Source organism: Macrotis lagotis, chromosome 8 (assembly GCF_037893015.1).
Source record: "Macrotis lagotis isolate mMagLag1 chromosome 8, bilby.v1.9.chrom.fasta, whole genome shotgun sequence".
Classification (NCBI taxonomy): domain Eukaryota; kingdom Metazoa; phylum Chordata; class Mammalia; order Peramelemorphia; family Peramelidae; genus Macrotis; species Macrotis lagotis.
Window position 1 is genome coordinate 106,540,235 of NC_133665.1, and position 22,571 is coordinate 106,562,805.

The 22,571-nt window shown below is 35.2% G+C and overlaps 1 protein-coding gene across 4 annotated transcripts in view; it reads left to right on the forward strand.

Moving 5' to 3' along the window:
- Nucleotides 1–22,571, forward strand: part of RBM6 (RNA binding motif protein 6) — a 98,107-nt gene that overhangs the window by 31,823 nt on the left and 43,713 nt on the right. For 2 of the 4 annotated variants that reach the window (XM_074197987.1, XM_074197988.1), the window contains exon 6: nucleotides 11,826–11,899. The exons of 1 other annotated variant lie outside the window; for it this stretch is intronic. In XM_074197987.1, coding sequence (XP_074054088.1) covers nucleotides 11,826–11,899 — 74 coding nt within the window. Of the gene's footprint in view, nucleotides 1–1,313; nucleotides 11,900–22,571 lie in introns of all 4 variants that reach the window. One more of the 4 variants, XM_074197990.1, reaches the window with a different exon arrangement.

Genomic DNA, 22,571 nt, shown 5'->3' on the forward strand with positions numbered 1-22,571 from the left:
CAGTAGAGAATATTTGACCAAATGAGTCTGTTGTTTGCCAATAAAGCTAGATTTTTTTGCTAGATTTTAAAAAGGGATCAAAATATCTCAAGAGGCCTGAAATTCAGGATTTTGGTTTTTAACATATCTAGAATAGTTTGCTATCATTTGGGTAACCCTTTAAAGGGTGAACCTTACTTGTATGTCTTGGGAACTGATGGGTTCTTTAATTTTCAAATCTCTTTCTGTTGCCTTAAAACAAATTTGTTACCTTGGAGGTCACCTTACGTTGCAGTGCTATGTCTCAGTCAGCAATGATTGATGGAGATAATGGAATATATTTATATTATCATTGCTAATTTTAGGTTCTCCCAGGTTTTGAAAGTAGAATCCATTCTGACTCTAGATTAGCTACAAAATATATTGTTTTAGGATCCTAAGGAACTTTGTAATAATCTGAACAAAGTAACAATGTTGGTGTTATATCTGGATTTTGCTGTTGTTCAGGAGAACTGCCATCTTAGGTTTTGTTTAGTAGGTTATGCAAAGACTTTGTTTAAGGAGAGTGATTTTAGTGACATTCATACCATACATGAGAGCAGTAACTGGACTAGGTAACTTAGGGAATACAGCATGGTAAATGTTAAATGCATCAATTATGTTCTCTAGGACTGAGATAAAAATTTTAAATTAATATACACCTCTAAAAAATTTATTTTAAAAATATACTGTTTGTTGGAACATAGGTCAGACCGTTTTTTAAAAATCATAAAATGAGTATAGCCTATAATCTGTATTATTTTTTAGTGTTTACCGATGTATATAATTTTCCCCCCTTTCGAAGCAAAATGAGATGACTTCATTCAGATCAAAGTAGTAGTGTTTAATTTTGTGTGGGAGGATGAAAGGGCACATGCATTTCAATTGAGTATATTTGGGTGTATTTGGGATTTTAGAAAAGGGACTTTCTTCTCCCCTCTCTCTTCTTTTTAAACTTCAGTATTCACCATCACATTCCTAAAGGCAATAAAGGAATGTTGCACTTGCTCTGAGGAGCTTTTCAATATCTTAGGAAACTTCCATGTTTCTCAACTTTAAAATCTTAAGAAACTTCCTTGTTTCTCTATTTTATTTGCCCATTTAGGGATTTGAATCATGATACCCATAGAAGCTATTTCTGCTATCTCTTGACTGCTCCCAGGGTCCTCTGATACTTTAGGAGTTCATGTTTTTGTATGACCTTGCAAAAGGTCATCTTTTAAGTGCTTAGTGGGTGATGGGAACTTTTGATGGACATCAACTTATTAAATTAATTTTTTTATTTTCTATTTCAGGAGAGATTGAATACCTACAGGTTCATCCCCTTGAAGTTTGGGTATGTGGCCACACCGTAGTTTTGCCTAAGAAAAGAGTATGGTGCCAGCCATATAGAACACAATTAGAGATAGCCTCCAGCAGATCTTGTGTCTCCTGGCTTGGTACAAGAGAGAAACTATGGGATCAGTTATTGCCCCCTCATCCAGTCAGTGGTATGGCAGGGGATTTCACCAAATGTGATAATAATTCACTTAGAGGAAAACGACTTAGTCCAGCAGACCTTTAAGCTGGGCTTCATAATCACCATGAAAATGACTTGACGACATTATGTAGAACTTTTCCCAAAGCAAAAGTTGTATGATCAACATATATGGCTAGGAGCTTGGAAATCTGGGGCAGTTGATAAAGCCAGGAAGGCACTGATTAAAGAACTTTGTAAGTTTTGTAGTCTGCCTGGAATTTCAGATTTGAGGCATGAACAAATTGTCTATTTCCTAGAGATATTTAGTCAAGATGGAATTCATCTGTTTTTAATGCCAAACTTTGGAAAGCAAATGAAACTTTTTATAACTCTTTGGAAATGGGTAGGGCACTTCTACTGCTTTGTTGAGTTCTTCTCCCTTCTTTGGATGGAATTAATCCTTGCTTTGTTGCTTTATCTCTAGTTATTTCCTGCCCCTTCTGCTGTGACAAGTTATTTGCTATTGGACAAGTCTTCTAATTTTATTTTATCTTATTTTTTGTGATTTAAAAAAATGAATATTTTGTTTTTTAATTACATACAATGGTAGTTTCTACCAGTCTTTTTTTTTTTTGCGAAGTTTTGAATTTTACAATTTTTTTTTTCTCCCTCCTTCTCCTCCATTCCCCCTCCCTCCCAACAGAACACAATCTGAACTGGTCTTTACATTTGCTTCCATGACATGTATAGATCAAAATTGAATGGGTTGAGAGAAGAAACATCCAAAAGGAAGAAAGAAGACATTTTGAGATAGCAAAATTACATAATACATAAGACAACTTTTAAAAATTGAAGATAATAATCTTATCTTAAACTCCATAGTTCCTTTTCTGGATACAGATGGTATTCTCCATCACATATCCCCTAAAATTGTCCCTGATTATTGCACTGATGAAGTGAGCAAGTCCATCTAGGTTGATCATCACCTCGAGTTTTTGTTAAGGTCTATAATGATCTGGTTCTGCTCATCTCACTCAGCATGATTTCATGCAGGCTTTTGTGAAATCCTGTCCCTTATGATTTCTTATAGAGCAATAGTGTTCCATCACATACATAATATCACAATTTGTTCCTCCATTCCCCAATTGATCAACTTCTCAAGTCTTCTAATTTTAATAAGGCTAAAGTTTGGATTCTAATATTTCTTTGATATTAGAGGGAGAAGGTAGGACTTCTGTAATTAAGTTATTAAACCTGCATCTTGGCCTTTGGTTTGGGTACCATTTTAAGGAGGAATAATGTTTATGTAAGATTTCAAAGGAGACCAGACAGACACCATTCCTAAAAGATGTTGACAGGGTTTTGTGAAGTTTTTTGTTGTTGTCATAGTAACAGGCTTTTTCCTTTCTAATGAAACTGTACCCAAGAACTGTGCTTACTCTTTTTCCCCCAGCATTTTCTCACAGTATCTCTCATCCCTTCACGTGCAAAATATAAAACAAAGAATTCAGTTTTTGTTTTTTTGGTTATAATCAACTGACTTCTAAATGACTGAATATAAACCTACTGATGAATCACTTCATCACTTCATGTAAAGTTGTATAAGTTAGCATTTCTATTCATAAAGGCTATGGATGTTTTTAATAGTCATTTTATATATGGTTCTTAGGCTCAATTCAGTCCAGATGTTATGTAGATATACTGTTATTGTAACATTTGTCCTTAATAAAGTTGCAACATGGAACCTTGTAAACTTGTGATTTATTCTTTTGTGTCACCATTTTTGGTATAATAAACAGCAGAAGCTCCAGTCTTAACGGGCACTTTTAGGTTCTGTTTTTCTTTCATAAGAATGAATGGTTTAGATATTTGCTAATGATGTCTTCACTATAGGCAGAAATCTTTTAATGGAGTTCATTGGTGGGAAGTGATAATGAAGTAATCTCTCACACATGCACCAAAATTAATGTATACTTCTCTTCCCTGTCTTTACTTGTTGAATTCCCTTTTAAACTTTAACGTATTTTCTCCTGGATATCCTGCCTGGTCTCTCTCCTTCTGCCCCTCCCAACTTCCCAGGACTTTGTTACTGAAGTAACAAATTGTTTTGTAGTTCTTTAATATATTTAGTAATGTTATGTTTGTTATAGTTACCTGAGCTTTTGTCTTATCTCCCTCTATTAGATTTTTAAGCTTCATCAAATCAGGGAATTGGTCTTTTCTAAGTTATTGCCCTCAGTGTGCAACACAAAATAGATAACTTAATAAATTTTATTGAATAATGAATTACCTTTGTGTGACTTAAAAATATTTGTACTGTCTTGCAAATGTATCTTTAAATTAACAGAACATACCAAAATACATATCCATTGATAATCCTTAAATTACCAGTCAATGATAGGGAATGGACTTTTCAAATATATAAACAATGTTAAAATTTCAGATAACTCTACTCTGAAAGGGATCACCCTTCTGGAAAAAAGAAAGATCAGGGAATGGTTATTCCACATGCAAATATCTGAGCTTAGGTAAAATAGGAATAAGTTTTCTGTTAAATGGTATAATAAAAGAATTTTACAAAACTGTTAGGGGCCATATGAAAGAACGCTCATTTGTCTAACTCTCTAGACACAATTTTGAAAAAATAAAATAATTCCAATCTCTAAAATATAGTTGGGTAGCAAGTGGACTGACTCCGCTTAAAGGTCTCCTTTGTTTAATTATGAACAAAACATTGATTTAGAATATTTAGTTTCTGTCTCTGTCTTAGGCATGTTTCTTCTCCATATATGGTATCACTCTGTTTTTAATTTAATCAGTGAATGGAAGTATGTTTGTCTTCACAGGATGTTGAAATAATTAATGAAGCAATTTTGGAATATTTTGGGTTCTTCAGAAATTGTTCTTTAAGTAAAAAATATTGAGTTTTTAAAATTGCTGTTGGACCAGACTCAGTGTGCTAACAGTTCATATGCGAGAAGTAGCCTACTATCTCTCTATTTTGCTGTATAGTATTGGTTTCTTCTGAGATGTGCTCCCCTTCTCCCACTTGCTTTATTGCATGATGCCTGATATGTTTTTACACTGGGTAGGATATATTCTGGAAATAAAAAAAAAAAAGTCTGGTTGATTTACCCCCTTCAATTTATTTTGTAGTTTCATACTAGAGTGATGAGAAAGCACATAATGAAATCTTAAATAACCAAGTTTTGTGATTGGGATGGAGGAGTGGAAAGAATATTATTAATGTTTCATAAACTTAGATTTAGATTTTCATGGTATCATAGCAGCTGAAATTTGAATGTTTTGGTGGGGGTGGGGTGCTTCTAAATCTTGTAAATCTGCAGTAGTTTCTTTGTTGGTACCTAGACTAATGAAATGCCTATATCCAGTTGAGATCTTAACTCTAGCTTATTCCTGTGCCCCTGTGTGTTACTTAGTTGAAATTCTGTTCTTTTGCCTTGTGTGTTTTGAGTTTTTGTGTGGAACATGACTGGCAATTTCCAAAGTTTATATATTTATACAAGCTAACAAACATTCTAATTGTTAAAGGAAAATTTATATTAGATTGATTAATGCAACTTTTAAAAATGTCCCAGTAAGATGAAACTGTCATTAGATCTTAATTTTTATGATCTTGTTAAGAATTTTGTGTTGAGGAACCATTGTTTGTTTTTCAAGTTGTTACCTATATTCTAGTGATGATTTACTAACATCTCTGTGTATATGTCCAGTTTGTTAAATATGTATATTGTATAGTTACTGTATAGGAATGATGAATTGCACCCAAAATTGGAGTAACAGGTAGTTTAGCTTTCATCTGGTAAAATGCAGTGGGGTTTTTTTTTATTTTTAAAAATTTTTTTTGAGATGTTCACTTTACATATACCCCATCTTTTAAAACACAGGTAATCTGCTGAAAGTATATAATTCTATATCTTGAGAACACCATTTTGCCCTAGGAATCAGAGTTTTGGGTAACTCAAAGCAGTAAAAAGATATATGAAGAGAATAAATAGTCTTTAGCATATGTCATTAATGACCTAAGTAGTATAAGAAAATATAGCCTCAGAAAAGGAGGTGGGTTTTCATGTAATGAGAAGAGGGAAGGGGACTGCTGGCCGAATCAGTTTTCATTGGTACCCATAAAAAGTAACAACTTTCATGGGCTCTAGAGTATTGGGTGGCTTACCTGAGGAAGAACTATAGAAGAATATGAGTAAGAACTGTATAGGATTAGAAGGCATCTATGGGTTATAATCTGTATCAATATGAGTTTCCTCACTGAAAATATTATAGGTCTTCCAAAGTATTGAAGTATCTCTTTTTAAAATGTCCACATCTCACCTTTTCTACAGTGGAGCTATTGAAATTGCTTTTATGGTTCTCTGGAACAGCATGCTGTATTTAAAATTATAGACAGATATTTCTCTTGAGCATTAATGCAGTGGTTCCTAATGGACTTTTTGATTAGAAGATTAAGCAGGGATAAATCCTTATCTTGCATGTGATAAAATTTAAGTTTTTCTAATGGCAAATCTATATTTCATTGTAAGGTGTTGGTGAAAGGAGAAAGAACAGTATACTTAAATCTGATAAATAAAGTAATAATTTATTTAGTGTGTTAGAAGGAAGAATTGACAAAGAATGTCAGTGCTGGACAATGAGCCAGGTTGGTGGTGAAACCTGTTAATGTTCCCTCCTCCCAGGAGGGAACTTCCCAAGGAAGTGATTCACCTTAAATGAAAATAGGTTTCTTTTAAAAAATATTTTGTAATTTGTATTTGGCATTTGGCATTGACTACATTCTGTCATATATTGTAGTTATTTGACTACTTGTCATCTCTTCTGCTATTCGTACTTTCTGGTTCTTGGGAGCAGGGATAGGATTTTAATCATCTTTATATTTTTCAGTCTGGTCCATCGTTTTGTATATAGATTGTGTGGTAAATATTGAATATTATTGAGAGTAATCATATAAATGCCATCTTTGGTAAAGCAGACCCAATGACAAGTTGAAATGATCCTAGGGAATGGTCCTTTATTAGAACTACTCAGTGTTTGCCATTTCTTAACTGGTTTGTGCTATTGAAGAACTAGATGCACCATGTGCAATTTTCAAACATAGTGACTAGTAGCCTGTCTGTTAGTGCCTTTCTTTCCATAAGTTTATTTTAAGTCAGCAAGTCTTTTATATGTCTGACAAGAAATAGATTTTTGTTTGTAAAATGTCACAGATTTGTTTTAAGGGTGTTTTCAGTGATGGATTTCATGTATGTTACTGAAATTGAAAAACTTCCCATTTTTCAGTTGAGTATTGCATTGGAGGTTATAATAGATGCACTTAGTAAAATTATTTAGCAAATCAGTAAAATTACTTAGCAAATCAGAAAGAATTGCTAATATTTGAGTTTGTTATGGCATTCTTGATTTCCTTGGTTTCAAATCTGGTGGTCTGATGAACTCAGTTTTGATTATGACTAAAATCTCTGACTTTCTCAGAGTACTTTAGTTTCTTTTAAATCCTAAAATTTATGAGAAACTCTTTCTGTAGTTGACAAAGAATATTCATTGTTGGGAATAAGCAAAATGAGAGTTAAATAGTTGAGAACCCTTTAAGTTGATTAAAATTTAATGTTATTTTAAAATATTCATACCTTTTAATGTTTTTAATATCTCATTTCCCTCTCTTATTGTGCCCCAGGCTTTTTTTTTTAGTTTTTTTTTTTTTGTAAGGCATATGGGGTTAAGTGGCTTGTCCAAGGCCACACAGCTAGGTAATTATTAAGTGTCTGAGTCTGGATTTGAACCCAGGCACTCCTGACTCCAGGGCCGGTGCTTTATCCACTGTGCCACCTAGCTCCCCTGCCCCAGACTTTTTCAAGAGTCTGTGGGTATGCAGTATCTACACTCCATTTTTGAACCCTTACTTTAACAGATTAATGTGTGAAGTTAATACAGTGTGTACATATTAGTTAAACAGTGCTATAGGAACACTTGTGGACAATATTGAAGGAGAATTCATGATTTTGGAAGGGGGTTGGACTAGATGATAAAGACTTTATTTTTAACTGGCACTTGTTGGAAAAATTCAAGGATTGGTTTACTATTGTCATAAGCAACAAGTATTATTATGGTTTCTCTGATAATTCCACAATGGTGGCAGTTGAATGGTTGTGTGTTTTTGATATATGTAAAGCATTTTTATGGTTTCTTTACCTGGCATAACCCCTCAATGTTCCTGCCTCATTCATCACAATTATGCTCCTGAGAAGAAGAGATCAGGTAGTAAGTGGAGGTAGAGGAGAGCTAGAACTCTTAATTTGTTTTGATACATTTTTCTCCCTCTCCCTGATTTCTTTTCATGTAAGCAGCCTAAAGAAGTACATGAAGCTATTTCTATGTCAGTGAGTACAACTGAAGTGAAGTTGGAATCATGTACCCATTATTTCACCTTTAAAATAATACCAAGTACTAGCCTGCCAAAATGTTTTTTTTTTGTTTTTTGCAAGGCAAATGGGGTTAAGTGGCTTGCCCAAGGCCACACAGCTAGGTAATTAAGTGTCTGAGACCGGATTTGAACCCAGGTACTCCTGACTTCAGGGCGGGTACTTTATCCACTATGCCACCTAGCCGCCCCCAAAATGTTTTTCTATCTCAATTATCTCAGTTTGTGAATTGCCTTAACATTCAATCTTCCTTCCTTCTTTGTGTGCCACATAGACAGTACCTTCAAATCAGAATCATACAATTATCTAAAAAACAGAGGAAAAAAGAATAAATAGAAAGGACTTATATTAGTTAATAATATTCTAAAATTAGCCTGTTATTATTTTCATTTAGTTATCTCAGTTTTAGGGGAAATTGTTAGATTAAGTACTTGTCTAGTAAGTACTTAAATCTAAGTCCATTCCCCAGTTCTTAATTCGGGCCATATTTTTTCCTTCTTCAGTGATCTCTGGATCTCTGGATGGTACTTGTATTTCCTGATATGATTACTAGATCCTTTTTAATTCTAGACTTTTTAGGATAATTCTGATCAACTAGTATACATAAGGAAATCTACTGTTACTGTCACTAGGGAGAAGTTGCTGCTAGCTAATTTGCATACATATCAGCTATAGCTGATAGTATGGGTGAAATTCTTTTATTTCTTCAAAAGTCTTAATTTGGGGTCAGACATGCTAGAACCTTGTAATCTCTTGTAGTTTGGAATGTGTTATAATAACATAAGGTTGATAATACCTTTTGAGCAGTAATAGATGTCTAGAGGTAAAAGTTAACAGATACTTTGAAGACAATTTGTGATTTTTCACTTCTTAGTGAGTTTTCTGGTTCTTAGTGATGTTAATATTTTTTGGCATTCAAGAGTCTCACACAGTAGGCTCCTCCTGTCCCCAATTCTCTCCTACCTTCTTGGAATCTATAAGTTCTGAGTTTTTACAACTTGTGCTCTTAAATTCCTCCTTTCATATTGTAGACTAAGATTGGGATAACTGCCTTTGTGTTTACTTGTCTTTGGGACATTCTATATAGGCAGCAAAAATATGAATGAGGATTGAATCCCATTAAATGATTAGCTGTTTGTGATTAGCTGATATATATTTGGAGAGGAATAACTTACTTTTACCATTCTACTTAGCTTTATTTGGAATTTAAAGCTCATTTTAATTATTAAACTATTAAAAGTTCTAATTGGTGCATTGGGTTTGATTTAGAAGGGTTTTAGTGCTAGGTGTAGTTACATCGTTAGTGTATATTATGCTGTACATCGTTGGTGTACAATGTAAAATATTCTGAGTACATCCTACATTTTATCTTTCTCCAGTGAATCAGTGGAAAGAGTTCTTATTTGGTGTCATGGGACCTTGATTCTAATATTGGCTCTGCCAGTTAACTTGCTTTGTGACCTTAGGTAAAACTTAACCTTTTGGGGTCTCCTCATCTGGTACATTAAGAGGCTGAACTTTATGGCCTATCCAAATCCAAGTCCTATGATCTAGGGTTCATGTGGAGTTCATAGCTTAAAGAGTTTTCTTGTGGGACAGAATCCATTTCCTAGTTTAGTAGTAATATTGAGATTTATTTGCTTCTTTTGATCATTCTTTTTTTTTTAAAAAAAAGATTTTATTTATTTTGAGTTTTACAGTTTTCCCCATCTTATTTCCCTCCCCCACCCCACCCCCAAAGGCAATTTGTCAGTCTTTACATTGTTTCCATGGTATACATTGTTCCAAATTGAGTGTGATGAGAGAGAAATAATATCCTTAAGGAAGAAACAAAGTATAAGAGATAGCAAGATCAGACAATAAGATGGCAGTTTTTTTTTCTAAATTTAAGGTAATAGTCCTTGGTCTTTGTTCAAACTCCATAGTTCTTTCTCTGGATACAGATGGTATTCTCCATTGCAGAGAGCCCTAAATTGTCCCTGATTGTTGCACTGATGGAATGAACTAGTCCATCAAGGTTGCTGATCATTAATTCTTTTTTTTTTTGTTGTTTTTATATTTTTCAAGTTAATGGGGTTAAGTGGCTTGCCCAAGGCCACATGGCTAGGTAATTATTAAGTGTCTGAAGCGGGATTTGAATTCAGGTACTCCTGACTCCAAGGCCAGTGCTCTATCCACTGCGCCATCTAGCTGCCCCAGATCATTAATTCTTAAGAGAGAGAAAAGGCACCTTAGTCCTTTTGTTTGTGTTCCTTGGACATTTCTTAGTACTGCAGGTTCACTATCAAGACTTTTTTACTGTTAATATGGTAATTTAAACATGACTGATCTGGAACTGGCTATTGCTCCCTTAGGAATTTTCTAGTGCTAATAGGAAGATAATGCATTCTTCTCAGAATATAGACTGCCAATCTGCACACCTGGATGTGCAAGGATACACAAATTCACATAAGCAAAGAACACAGATGTACACACATACCTCTCATCACTGAAGGCTGTGCCTTAATTTCAGGTGCTCAAGTGGCTGCTTTTGAGATGGCAAGGAACTAGTAATTCTAACATAGCTTCTTTCTTCCTTATATTCTACTATTCTGTTTTTATCACTATCCTCTGCTTCAATCTTATTTTTTGTTTTCATTTAGTTTTTCCCTAGTTGTTTTAATTACTTGTGTGGACTCACATGTTGTCAAAATCCTACTACATTAACATTTTGTCCCCAAATCGTCATGAGATCCTATAGCATTTCTCTCTTCTTGACTCTTAATTCTCCTCTAAATCACCTCTTTCTACCTTGTATTACACTTGTATAATATAGTGTCTGGCTTCACATTGTCCCTTTCCTTTGCAGTAGTCTAGAAAGCATGGAAATCACAGTCAGTGTTAAAATATGATATGCTTCTGCCGAGCTTATATAATCACTTGTCATTTCCCACTCCTCTGAACATCAGTTTTTCTATCTGTAAAATGGAGCTAATATTTGAATTATTTACCTCATAAGGTTTGTTGTAAAGGTAAAATGAGATGATGAATATAAAATGTGATGCTTTGTATCTCAAAAATGTCATATAAATGTCAGCTGTTATAATAATTTGCCAGTACCAGGAAAATCTAAAACAAGATTATATAACCCTATACTTTCAAACAGGGTGGCTGAAAGAATAAGTAGTTTTCTCTATCTTGTAATAGCACCTTGCTTATTTGACTGAAGAGAGATTATAATGTACTCTGGACTTCTTAAGGAGTTTTGAAAACTAGCACACCAACTGATCTCACAAACCCACTTCTTTTTCCTTTGTGTATTCAAATGACATTGGACTTAGAAAAATAATACAAAAGAGGACTGAAGTGACCTTCACCAAGCAGAAATCTCCTGAGTTATTAGGGGGGAAAAACCATAACTGCCCTTTTATATATCTGTTCTTTGTTCTCTGCAAAGGTAATCTTTCCTTGGGAAGTGTGTATGACCCTGTGAGTTTTCTTGGGATGATCCCTCATCTCACAGACATTGTCTTTTCCAAATACCTTCCTCCTGCTGACTTTCTTTTTTCCAGGGTATTCAACCTGTTCTTAAATGTTGCTGTTTCCTGTCTGAACTGATCTTTGTGGGATTACCCATTCTAAGGCACTCTCAGCAGGTTGTCATTCTTAAGGGGAGGGCAAATGAATTTTATATTTAATACTTAGCAAAGTTAATCTGGATTGAAATTTGACTTGAGAAACATCCAGATTTTTTCTCAATCCTGTTTGCTTCGGTGGGATTGGATTTTGTATTGGGGAGGAGAGGAAGGGACTTTAGGAGGGTTATTGACTGAAGGGGTCAGAAAAGGGGAATTTGTGTGTCTTTTGTATTTTGCAAGACACTAACATGACTCCCGTCTGTATTTAAATGCTGTCCCCAGGTTACGACTATGGCTATGTCTGCGTGGAGTTTTCACTCTTGGAAGAGGCCATCGGATGCATGGAAGCCAACCAGGTTGCTTTATACTTCGGTCGAATGCTGCTGGAAGGATTTTTTTTTTAAGGGGAGGGAGGGAAATCCAAATGATTTTGTTTTGGAAAGGCAAAAGAAGATCTGTCCTTGGAGCAATCTGTGCCAGCTAAAATGCTGCCATTAGAAGAAAATTGGAGAAGTTGGGAAGGCATTTCTCTAAGAGCTAATGGGTACTGAGTTGTGCATTCTTTAAACTAGTGCCCAATAGCAATGTGATTAGATTCCAAGGAAAGTGGCTGGAAAAAAATTATTAGTTTGGAGTAAGAGATACCCTTTGGGGGTATACACTGACATTGGGGTCTAGTGGGAAGCAATCCTTGATTGTTCTGTGATCTATGTGCCAGGATTTTAGGTAAATATACACACACACTTGGATCTATAGCAAAGGCCACTAGTATGTAACTCTAATTGCATGCAGATCCTGCATGCATACACCCCTTTCCATTTCATCTGGGGATGAGGGAGGAGTGGATTTTTTGTGTCCATGTCTCTTGCATTCATTATTGTTCTCTGCCAATTGGAGTTGCATACAAGAGGGCTTCACTGCCTACTGTCTGACCTGGTGAATCTGAATCTGTACTTAATTACCTTTCTTTGTACTTGAACTGTCTTAATTGTAAGACTCCAATTTGCCACGTAGAAATTCACTAAGCATTTCAGTGAAGCTATATTTTAAACCTCTGTATTGGAGAGGTAGTATCCTGTAGAAGTGATCAGAATTTTGTTCCTGATTTATTTGGCCTCACTGTCTTTATCTTGAGAAAATCAGTTTATTTTTTTCTGCCTTCAATATCCCATGTATAAAATGGAAAAAAAAATTCACTTTCATTGTTTGTAGTTAGACTAAAAATATCTCTCACACATAACAATTTCATAACATTGCATACAGTAGTAATGAGCAGAGTAGAAGCTTGAAAGGGAATTTCTTTGGATTTCTAAAATAAGATTAATAAATTTCTTTAAATTCTGCTTAGTAATATACATGTTCATGACATTCAGGAATGATTTAAATTCTTTCACTACCCAAGCTTGTTCATGTTAAAATAACTTTTAAAATTTTTCTTTCTCCCCTGTGACATTGCATTCACCTAACAGAAAGTTAAGCTTAGATACTGTTTGAGGAAAACCCTTTTGAGTATTTAATTAGGAAGGAGTGCTATAGATAAAAACAAAATAATTGTTAATAATGATAGTAACTATTGGGACTATGATTCTAACTGGCACAAATAAAGGTTTTAACCATTTAGAGAGCTCCAGTAGGAAGCTTCTTATTGCTATTCAGAATCTTCCTTTTATTGGTCCTAGTTGTGTCCTCTAGGGCTAAGCAGAAAAAAGTCATCACAATTTCCTATGATAGTTTTAATACTGGCTGTTGCCTCCTTCTCTGAGGCAACTTTATTAGAGTTCCTAATGAGAAAAGCAGTTTGTTCCAGCTTGTTTTTTGTATATTGTTGCAGGGAGAGTTAAAGTCTAAAATATTAGATTCTTTGTTATAACCCACTCAAAAAGAGCAGAGAAGTTTTTTTTAGAACTTTTTTCCTTAGTCATAGAAATTATTCTAATTAATAATTCAGTGGTCTTCCTACATGACCTTATGCTGGATTCTGTGCAGACTTTAATGGTAAGAAAACACAGTCTTTCAGACTATCAGTCATATCAGCCCTGTGAAGTAGGTAGAGCAACTTTTATGCCCATTTTATTGATGAAGACAGGCTCAGAGAAACTAAATGACTTGCCTATGGTCATATAGCTAGTAATTTTTGGAGCTCAGGTTTAATCAAGGTAAATAAGTAAGATAAACATAGTCTTTACCTTCTGAGAATTTATAATCCATAATGGATAAATTATGTGTGATTTATGAACCCTGGAGGATTTTCTTTCAAATATGTTACGATTTTTTTAAATGCTTGGAGTAATAGTAGATATGACCTTCATTGGACTTGTTTCTTAAATAGGGCTTATATTTAAGGAGTTAGTACTGATATCATTACTATGCTTTCTCATTTTTATTTTCATTGGACCAGTGGCCAGCACACTGTTGTTCCAAGCCTAAAGAATTTTGGGGGGGGCAGCTAGATGGTGCAGTGGTTAGAGCCACCAGCCCTGGATTCAGGAGGACTTGAGTTCAAATTTGTCTTCAGATACTTTATTTACCTAGCTGTGTGACCTTGGACAAGTCATTTAATTCCAGTGCCTTGCAAACCCCCTCACCCCCAAAAAGAGTTTTTCCTAATTTAACGATTGCCTTTTTCAATATTGGAAAATGACTTTTGTGTCCTTTCTTTATATAATTTAACTGTTAATTTTTAAATGCTTTTCTTGTTAGTACTTATGCTATTATTGTTCTTTCTTCCCTTATGTTTCACACATTGTGAAAAACAATTTCTCCTTAAACTAAAAGCTTAACTATAAGGTATCTCATTTGAAAAGGAACTCAGTTGGGGGAAAAAAAATTCAACCTTTAAAGGGTTTTAAACTGTCCCATCATACATATAAAATAGCTCATTTTTATTCCTGGAATGAATTCAAATTGGCATCCTTTTAAAACTAGTATTGGAGAGAAGCACTGTACTCCACTGCATGGAAATGCCATAGAAAAACCTAAGAATTATTGGAGAAGGCATGTGTTAGACCTTTGTTAGAATTTAAGCTCTGCTCTAGATTGTGACCTTAGGCAAGTCCTTTAGCCTCTCTGGGCTTCAGTTGCCCTCTGCATAATTACCAAGGCTGGAAGCAGATAAGGATGAAGGGAATGTTCTTGAGGAAGCTTACCAGACCATGACCTCAACATTTTAGCCCTCAGGATAAAGCTAGATAGACTTTCTTTGCTCCTGATGGCTGGGCTGGGACCCTTTGTTTTCTTGACACACTGGTGAACAATTACAGCTCCTTTACTCTTTTCTAGATGAAGTCTACTCTCTTATTAGTACTGATAGCCAGATTCAGAATCACCAAGATCTGCTGTATGCCTCTGAACATAGAGCATGTGTGTGTGTATGTGTTTGAGTTTGAGGAAGTATAATTTCAATGCATCCAGTTAATAAGAAAGTTTTATTTTTTGTTTTGTTCTTCCTTGGTGGGCAAGAAGTTTTCTTTCATTTTCCATCTACCAGTTCTCATAGTCGTAGCAGTCAGAATTAAATGCTTTACATTAGGCATTATCAAGTGTTGTGGGTTGTTGATGTGCAGAGTATGAAATTGCTGTTAAGTCTTTCCACACAGGGCTCACCTCAAGATTGCCTTAGTATTTTTTTCAGCAACTGCATTTATTCTTCAGGAAACAGAGCTGGTGGCAGCTTTTCTCATTCTTGAGATACTGAACTGCAAATTTCCCAAAGAAATTTTAGCCAGAAAGATTTTTCTAGCTATGATTCCATGTTGGAGGCTTTCAGGTTTTCATACCTGGTCACTGTAGGAGGAAGTCAGTTGACCAGGACCTCTCAGGACAGTCACAGATCTCTTCTCCCTCACCCTTGGGGGGGTTTACTGCATTCGATACTTCCGTGTTTCATTTGTGGCAGTGACTAGTAATCTTAACTTGTCTTTCTTAGCTGTGTAGGAATTACGACTGAAGATAGTATGCTTTGTACTCTGTTTTATTAGACTTGTACTTCTGAGTGGAGAAGGGAGCAAGAAGCGTGGTGAGAGAGAGTTTTTATCTGTTTCAGTATTGTCATCTTCTGCTGAACTTGGTTAAGAAGATGCCTCATAATCTGCTTTTTGAAATGACTGAGGCATAGAGGAATTGTTTTGGATTAATTTATTACTTAGCTTGTAAATTCAATGTAGGTGTCCACATTACCATTGACCAGTATTCTGGTTGTAGATCAATGGATATTAGAAATGGCCAAATAAAAGGATAACTTTGGGAAAGAAATTCATGTCTGAAATAGATTTCTTGGCATTAATAGGTTCAGGGGAGTTGGAGTTCTTTAGCCAAAGGTAACTTGATTAGATGACAGTCAACACTGTTGACAGCAGAGAGAAGCACACAACTTTCCAGATGAACATTTGACTTGGTCATTGTTTTTTCCAGTTTGGGAAAATGTTGCTGGAGAATTTAATGAATTTTTAGAAGCAGTCTTTTTGCAGCTAGCAACTTTGAGAGAAATGTTTTTTTTTTGTTTTTTTGGGTTTTATTGCAAGGGAAATGGGGTTAAGTGGCTTGCCCAAGGCCACACAGCTAGGTAATTATTAAGTGTCTGAGACCGGATTTCAACCCAGGTACTCCTGACTCCAGGGCCAGTGTTTTATCCACTATGCCACCTAGCTGCCCCAGACAAGTTTTTAATTTGCTTTCCTTACCTATGTCAGTGATAGATCTAGAAAGGGTGAGAGGAATATTGAAAACTCAGTAGTCCAGGAAAGTAAAGTATTCAGAAGAAGTAAACTTGTTTGGTTGAATCCAACATTCTTCCATAGGACCAAGTGTTTTGCAGCAGATGCACCTGCTACTCCTTGGTAGTGGAGTCCAGAAACTCTGGGCTGGAGCTGCAGCTTTGCGCCATCTGGATGGGTGGCTGTGATGTTTGTTAGCCAGAGGAAAAGCATCTGGTGGTGGTGGAGAACTTGCTGCTGGGTCTAGTTTGGCTTTTTAGCTCATTGAGACACAGAAAAAGTCTGGTTGTGCAACACTTGAATCAATGGGAACTACTCTTCATTTTCCTCATTCTTGAAATCGTTTGGTTTTTTTTTTTAAACTGCTATGCCATTTTCTAATGGTTAGTTGTATCTTATTACACATGGACACATTTCCATATGGAATGGATGAAGATGGTGATGGTGATGATAATAACAAGCACAGTGCTTTACATGTGTAAATTGATCCATATAACAATTCTATGAGGGAGCAATGATTATTATCCCCATTTTACTGAAAAAGAAACTGAGGCTTAGGTTAAGTAACTTGCCAAGGCTCATTAGAGCAGTAAGGATCTGAGGTATAACCTGATCCCAAGACTCAAAGTCCAGCCCTCCATCCCCTGAACCATTGAATTGCCTTAATGAAGAAATTTGGTTCTTAGTTTGCACTAAATTGAAATCATATCTTTTAACCCAATTTTTTTTTGGTAATTCCTGTGGTTAGGTAGTATAGCCAGATCTTCTTTTTTTAAGCTCCTATTCCTTTTTGACTGTGTGTCAGATTACCTTGCTTGTTATAAAATTAGGATCCTGAAGAGCTCTGTATCCCATTGTATTCCATGAGCTTTTAATGAGATATTTTAATTGCAGATGAAATTTTTGGTTGGGACTACAGATAGGGCAGCTAGCTTCCTTTTCTAACTAGTTCATTTAATCAGTCTGTTTCCTAATTCTGCATTCTACTTCATAAAATATAGAAGTATTTTTGTAATCTTTTTAAAAATTATATTTTTATTGACTTGTTTCTTTTATATCACCTTCATTTATGATTTTTTTGTTGTTTTTTTGTTTTGTTTTTTCTTTTTGCAAGGCCATGCAGTTAAGTGACTTGTCCAAGTTCACACTGCTGGGTAATTATGAAGTGTCTGAATTTGGATTTGAACTCAGGTCCTCCTGACTCCAGTGCGCTATGCACTGTGCCACCTAGCTGTTTCCAGAAGTAAATATTAATCTGACTTCAGGTTCTCACTGAGCTATGACTTGGGGCAAGTCACCTAACTTCATTCAGCCTCAGTTTTATCATCTGTAAAATGGGATAATTATGACACTTTTCATGGCTGTTGTGAATTACAAATGAGATCCAGCTGTTTGCAGGATACTTCATAACAACTGGGGCCTTTCTCTCTTTTGGTTTGCCTTTGGAAGCTATTTTGCAATGGTGGCCATAACTGCTGGCTTTCTAGAGCTGGGCAGTTCCTTAGCAGTCCTCTTTTCTACACCCATTTATTGAAAGTGAAAGGTGGGGTCCAGAGAAGCTAAATTCCTTTCCTGGGATCAGAGAGTTAGGAAATGTAAAGTTTTGAGCTAACTTTCCAGTTCCAAGTGTTCTTTGCACTAATCTACATTCATCTTATGTGAATGAGGCTGTTATCTAGAATCATTGCATTTCTCTTTAAAGATATTTTTAATAATGCAGTAATCATTTTGATCTTCAGAGTTATTTGTTTCCAACTGCACATGAGTTTGGACTTCTCCAAAATGAAACAGTATTAATACTGCATGCATGTGTGTGTGTGTGTATACACATGTATTTGAACATATACATATACACTTGCCATTTTTTGCCAAGCAAAATTTCAAGTTGTGGAAAACAGGAGAGCTGTCATTTGGAATTTAGAGATGAACTAAAATGACATTTTTAATTTTGAAATTTCTCAGCAGTCTCTGATGTTGACTAATTCTGACTGCCAGGAAGGAGAGTTCTCAAGGAGTTAAGACATACATATTAGAAGTTAACTACTTAATCAAGGTTTTTAATAACATAAGTTAGAAATCAGCACCTTTCAACCACATGATTTTTAAAAACTCAGACTTCATCTATCTTCTCCATTTACTTTGGAATAAATAAATCAGTTATCCTTGCTGAGTAACTGAGGGAAATGTCCCTGTGAAGAATTTTTTTGCCCTAGTACTTTCCCCTCTTACCACTTTTCTGTGAGACCCAAAGACTAGGCTTCTTGAAGGTAAACTTTTTTTTAGGGAATGCAGTTTTTTGAGCCTTTTATAATGTGAGTTAGGTTTCCAGTTGTCTCTGTTAACTAAGCTGTAAGAACTTCTGGAATTTGGTATTTAAAGTTCTTTGGTCAGCAGATTTGGTTTACTTTTGAATTCTTTGATTTCTTAGTTGTTTGTGTGATTTATAGAAAAGGTTAATGTCTTTGCTTTTTTCTTTCTGGATTATGTTTAGTAGAGTGTTGTCTAATGTAATCCTTCAGGATTCTAATTTACACCTTTTCAGGAACTTTTCACTGTAAACTTAGTCTTTGAAGACAAAAAGAAAAACCTGAGGATATGAAAGAGGCATGTTGGCAGTGATACTGAAAATTAAGAACACCATTATTCTTTAGCTGTGAAGTTAGATTATTTAGACCACCTCATTTTCCTGAAGGAAGTTTTAATGATGGTCTTCAGTCCACAGAGGGAACATTTCTAAATATTTGAAGTCTTAAATGAAATCCCTTGTAAAGAAAAAGTGCAAAGTAGAGAATTTAGTTTCAAAAAATCTAAAACTTTATTCCACTAAAGTGGACTTCTTTGTGTCAGCATGGTTCATTTCAGCTTTCATACAAGAAAATAATTATTATTAAATAATCCTAAAGGATCTCATTTTAACACTATGACAAGGATCTGTGGCATTGATTCTAAGAATAGCTTTTCAGGTAAGAATCTTTTGTATCTATACTAGGGGCTGCTAGGTGGCACAGTAGATAGAATGCTACACCTGGAATCAACAATACCTGAATTCATAATCTAATCTTACATTCTTACTAGCCATGTGATTGTGGGCAAGTCTGTTTGCCTCTGTTTCCTCATCTGTAATGATAGATAGTACCTAGCTATCACAGGATTGTTATTGAAGATCAAATGAGAAATTTGTGAAGTACTTTGCAAGCATTAAAAGTGTTATAGAGGGCAGCTGGGTGGTGCAGTGGATAGAGCACTGGCCTTGGAGTCTGGAGGACCTGAGTGCAAATCCAACCTCAGACAATAATTACCTAGCTTGTGTGATCTTGGGCAAGTCACTTAGCCCCATTGCCTTGGAGATCCCCTCCCCCCCCAAAAAAACCCAAACCAAAAATAGTGCTATAGAAATACAAAAATCATTGTCATATTTTATAAACTATTATCTGAAGGAACAGCCGACAGTTAAAATTCAGTTCAACAACTGTCAACAAATATTTTTAAGCACTTACTATGTATGGCAAAGAAGGTCCCTGCTTTCATGATGTCTTATAGAACATATAAACAAATGTCTTTGTCCGTGCTTTGAAGGATCTGGAACTTCTTTGTTGTGGGTATGGATTGCAGAACCATTATTAACACTTTGGGTACCAATGTCAGGGATCCCTAAAGGTGATCTTTAATCAGTCATGAGAGAAAAGACCCCCCAGGACACTGAAGTGACTGCTGGTATGATTGCTAGGGGAGGAACTCATCAGAGCACTTTACATAAGTTGTTTAATCCTCACAACAACCCTATGAGATGTAGGTGCTATTATTATTCCCATTTTTATAAATAAGGAAACTGAGGCAAACAAGTTAAGACTTTTTTCAAGATCATGAAGCTAGTAAGAATCTAAAGTATTTGAACTTGGGTCTTTCTTAGGCCCAAGGCAGAGATATTATAGAGGTTCTGGAAATGGCAGGCAGGCAGGTGGTGAATTTTACACAATGGGCAATAGGAAGCCATTGAAAGGTTTTGAATAGGTGAATACCCTGAATAGCCTTATGCGTAACCAGCACAGCTGGTGGCATCAATATGAAGGGCTATTTAAAAGGGAGAGAAAGTAGAATTTAGACATCTGTTAATAAATAAGAACCCATACTTGGTTGATTGTTGTCTTTTGTTCTGGAAGAGGACATACTAGGATTGGGGGGAATGGGACTAGAGAGGGAGTCGATAAATGTAAGAGATGTTGTACAGGATGGATTCAACAGAATATGGTAGAAGGAAGAGTCAAAGATTATGCATGCTAGTCTTTTAAACATGAGGATATAGTGAATGGTTAAGTGTGATTTTAAAAAGAAAAAAAAACTCATCTTTAAATGATGTAAGTTCAAAACTAGCCCATCAGTTGTCGTTAGTAAATTTACATTGTCACTTCTGAAAATACATATTGGGTGAGAAGTTACAAATAACACTTCAATCTTCGGTATCCTATTCTTATCCTGACCTATATAAACCCAGGCTGGATCTAATTTCCAAAATGAAGGAAGCTCTGCAGCTCTGCTTACCTGTTAATTCTCTTCCAGAGACTTCTTATAAAAAAAGGATTTTTTTTTTAATAAAGCTTGAGTGTATGTATAGAATAAAGTCTTTTGGTGTTGTTAAGGTGATTTTTAAGTTATCCCCATGTTTGGTTCTGGTTTGATTTGTTATCTTGAACATAAGACTTTAAATCTTGCACCATGGATAAGAATCTGTGAAAGATTCCGATGTTTGACATATGGTTTCTTGATTTTGATATGATATTTTGCCTTTAAACATCTGAAGCTAAACATATTCCCAGATGCAGAAACTTTCTCCTTTAAAGCTATCTAAAATTGGGATTTTTAGAGATTAAACAAATAATTGTGAGGCAGAATTTGGGTAGATTTTCTTAGAAAAACCCACATTCTTATGAAAGGTAGAGCAGCATAATAGAGCACTGAACATAAAATTAGAAGAGACTTTTTTTGACTTGACCCTGTTATATCATGATACTTCTTGGGCCTCCTAGAACTTAGAGATGCTCACACCTATATAAAATATTTAAAGAATAATTAAGTGCTTATCTGAGTAGTAATAAAGCATAACAGTAGTATAGAGAAGGAAAAAGTTACTATGGCCTAGAATTGCAGTTTGGGGAAGCTTCATGGAGAAGGTGGGACCTGAAGAATTTTTATGAGGGGAGAGAAAAGAAGGCATTTCTGGCTGGGGGAAACATCATGAGCCAGAGGCATATAGGTGGGAATAAGTTTGATGCTTATTTGGTGAACCTTCGAGATAAATTGATTAGGTCATGTGGAGGCAGATTTCAAGAATGTGGTGATTTTAAGCAAGAGCTATTTTAAGGTGCACAGGATGGATTAGAGGAAAAACAGACTATTAAGCACCATGAAATTTTCTCGGAAGTTTGAGATGACAAGCAGTTGACTTGATTCAGTGACTTTAGTAAAATTAAAAAGTTGAAATTGATTGAATGCTGTTGCTATAGAATTTGTCTTATGTCTGACTCATGGCTAATTTGGAGCAGGTATTTTTCCTGGACTAATGCTAATAGTGTTTTTAATGGCTATAGATTTTGTTAGTGAAAATATGCTCCATGCTAAGATTCAACAATTAAAGACACAGTTATTGTTCTTGGTTAGGTCATGGCAATTTAAGAAATATCTAAATCTAACCTAAATTAATTTACAGATTTAGTGCTCTATCTGCCAAGTATAAAAAGAAAATAATGTAGAGGAACAAATGGTCTAGAATTTCAAAAGGGGGGGAGAAAGGAGGAATGAAGTGAGGGACATCATATCTCTATATTTTAAATTACATTGTAAAATAGCAATAATCAAAACTAAGATTAGTAGATTGGATTTAATTAAGTAAGACCTGGAAACAGTCAAAGCACAGTAAGCCAGCTCCTTATCAAAACTGGGATACAAATAATAGAAAATGACTATTTGACTACTGGAACTACTAGAAATAGAGGAATTGGGCCTACAGTAGTGCATTAACACCTTGTATCACAAATTCTTATAGGTTCTAAATACAAAATTCAAATAACTTTAAAAATTAGAAGAGAATGATGGACAATACCTATCTATGACCTGATTAGAGGGATATATTGTGACCAAGAAAGGAATAGAAGTGACCATAAAAGATAAAACACAAATTAAAAAAGCTTTTGCACACACAAAATCAATATGTCTAGGATGAGAATATTGTTAATGACAAAAAAAGCCTCCACAGCAAATATCTCTAACAAAGGTCTGGTCTCAGAGATTATAGGGAATTGATAAGAACAAGAGATATGCC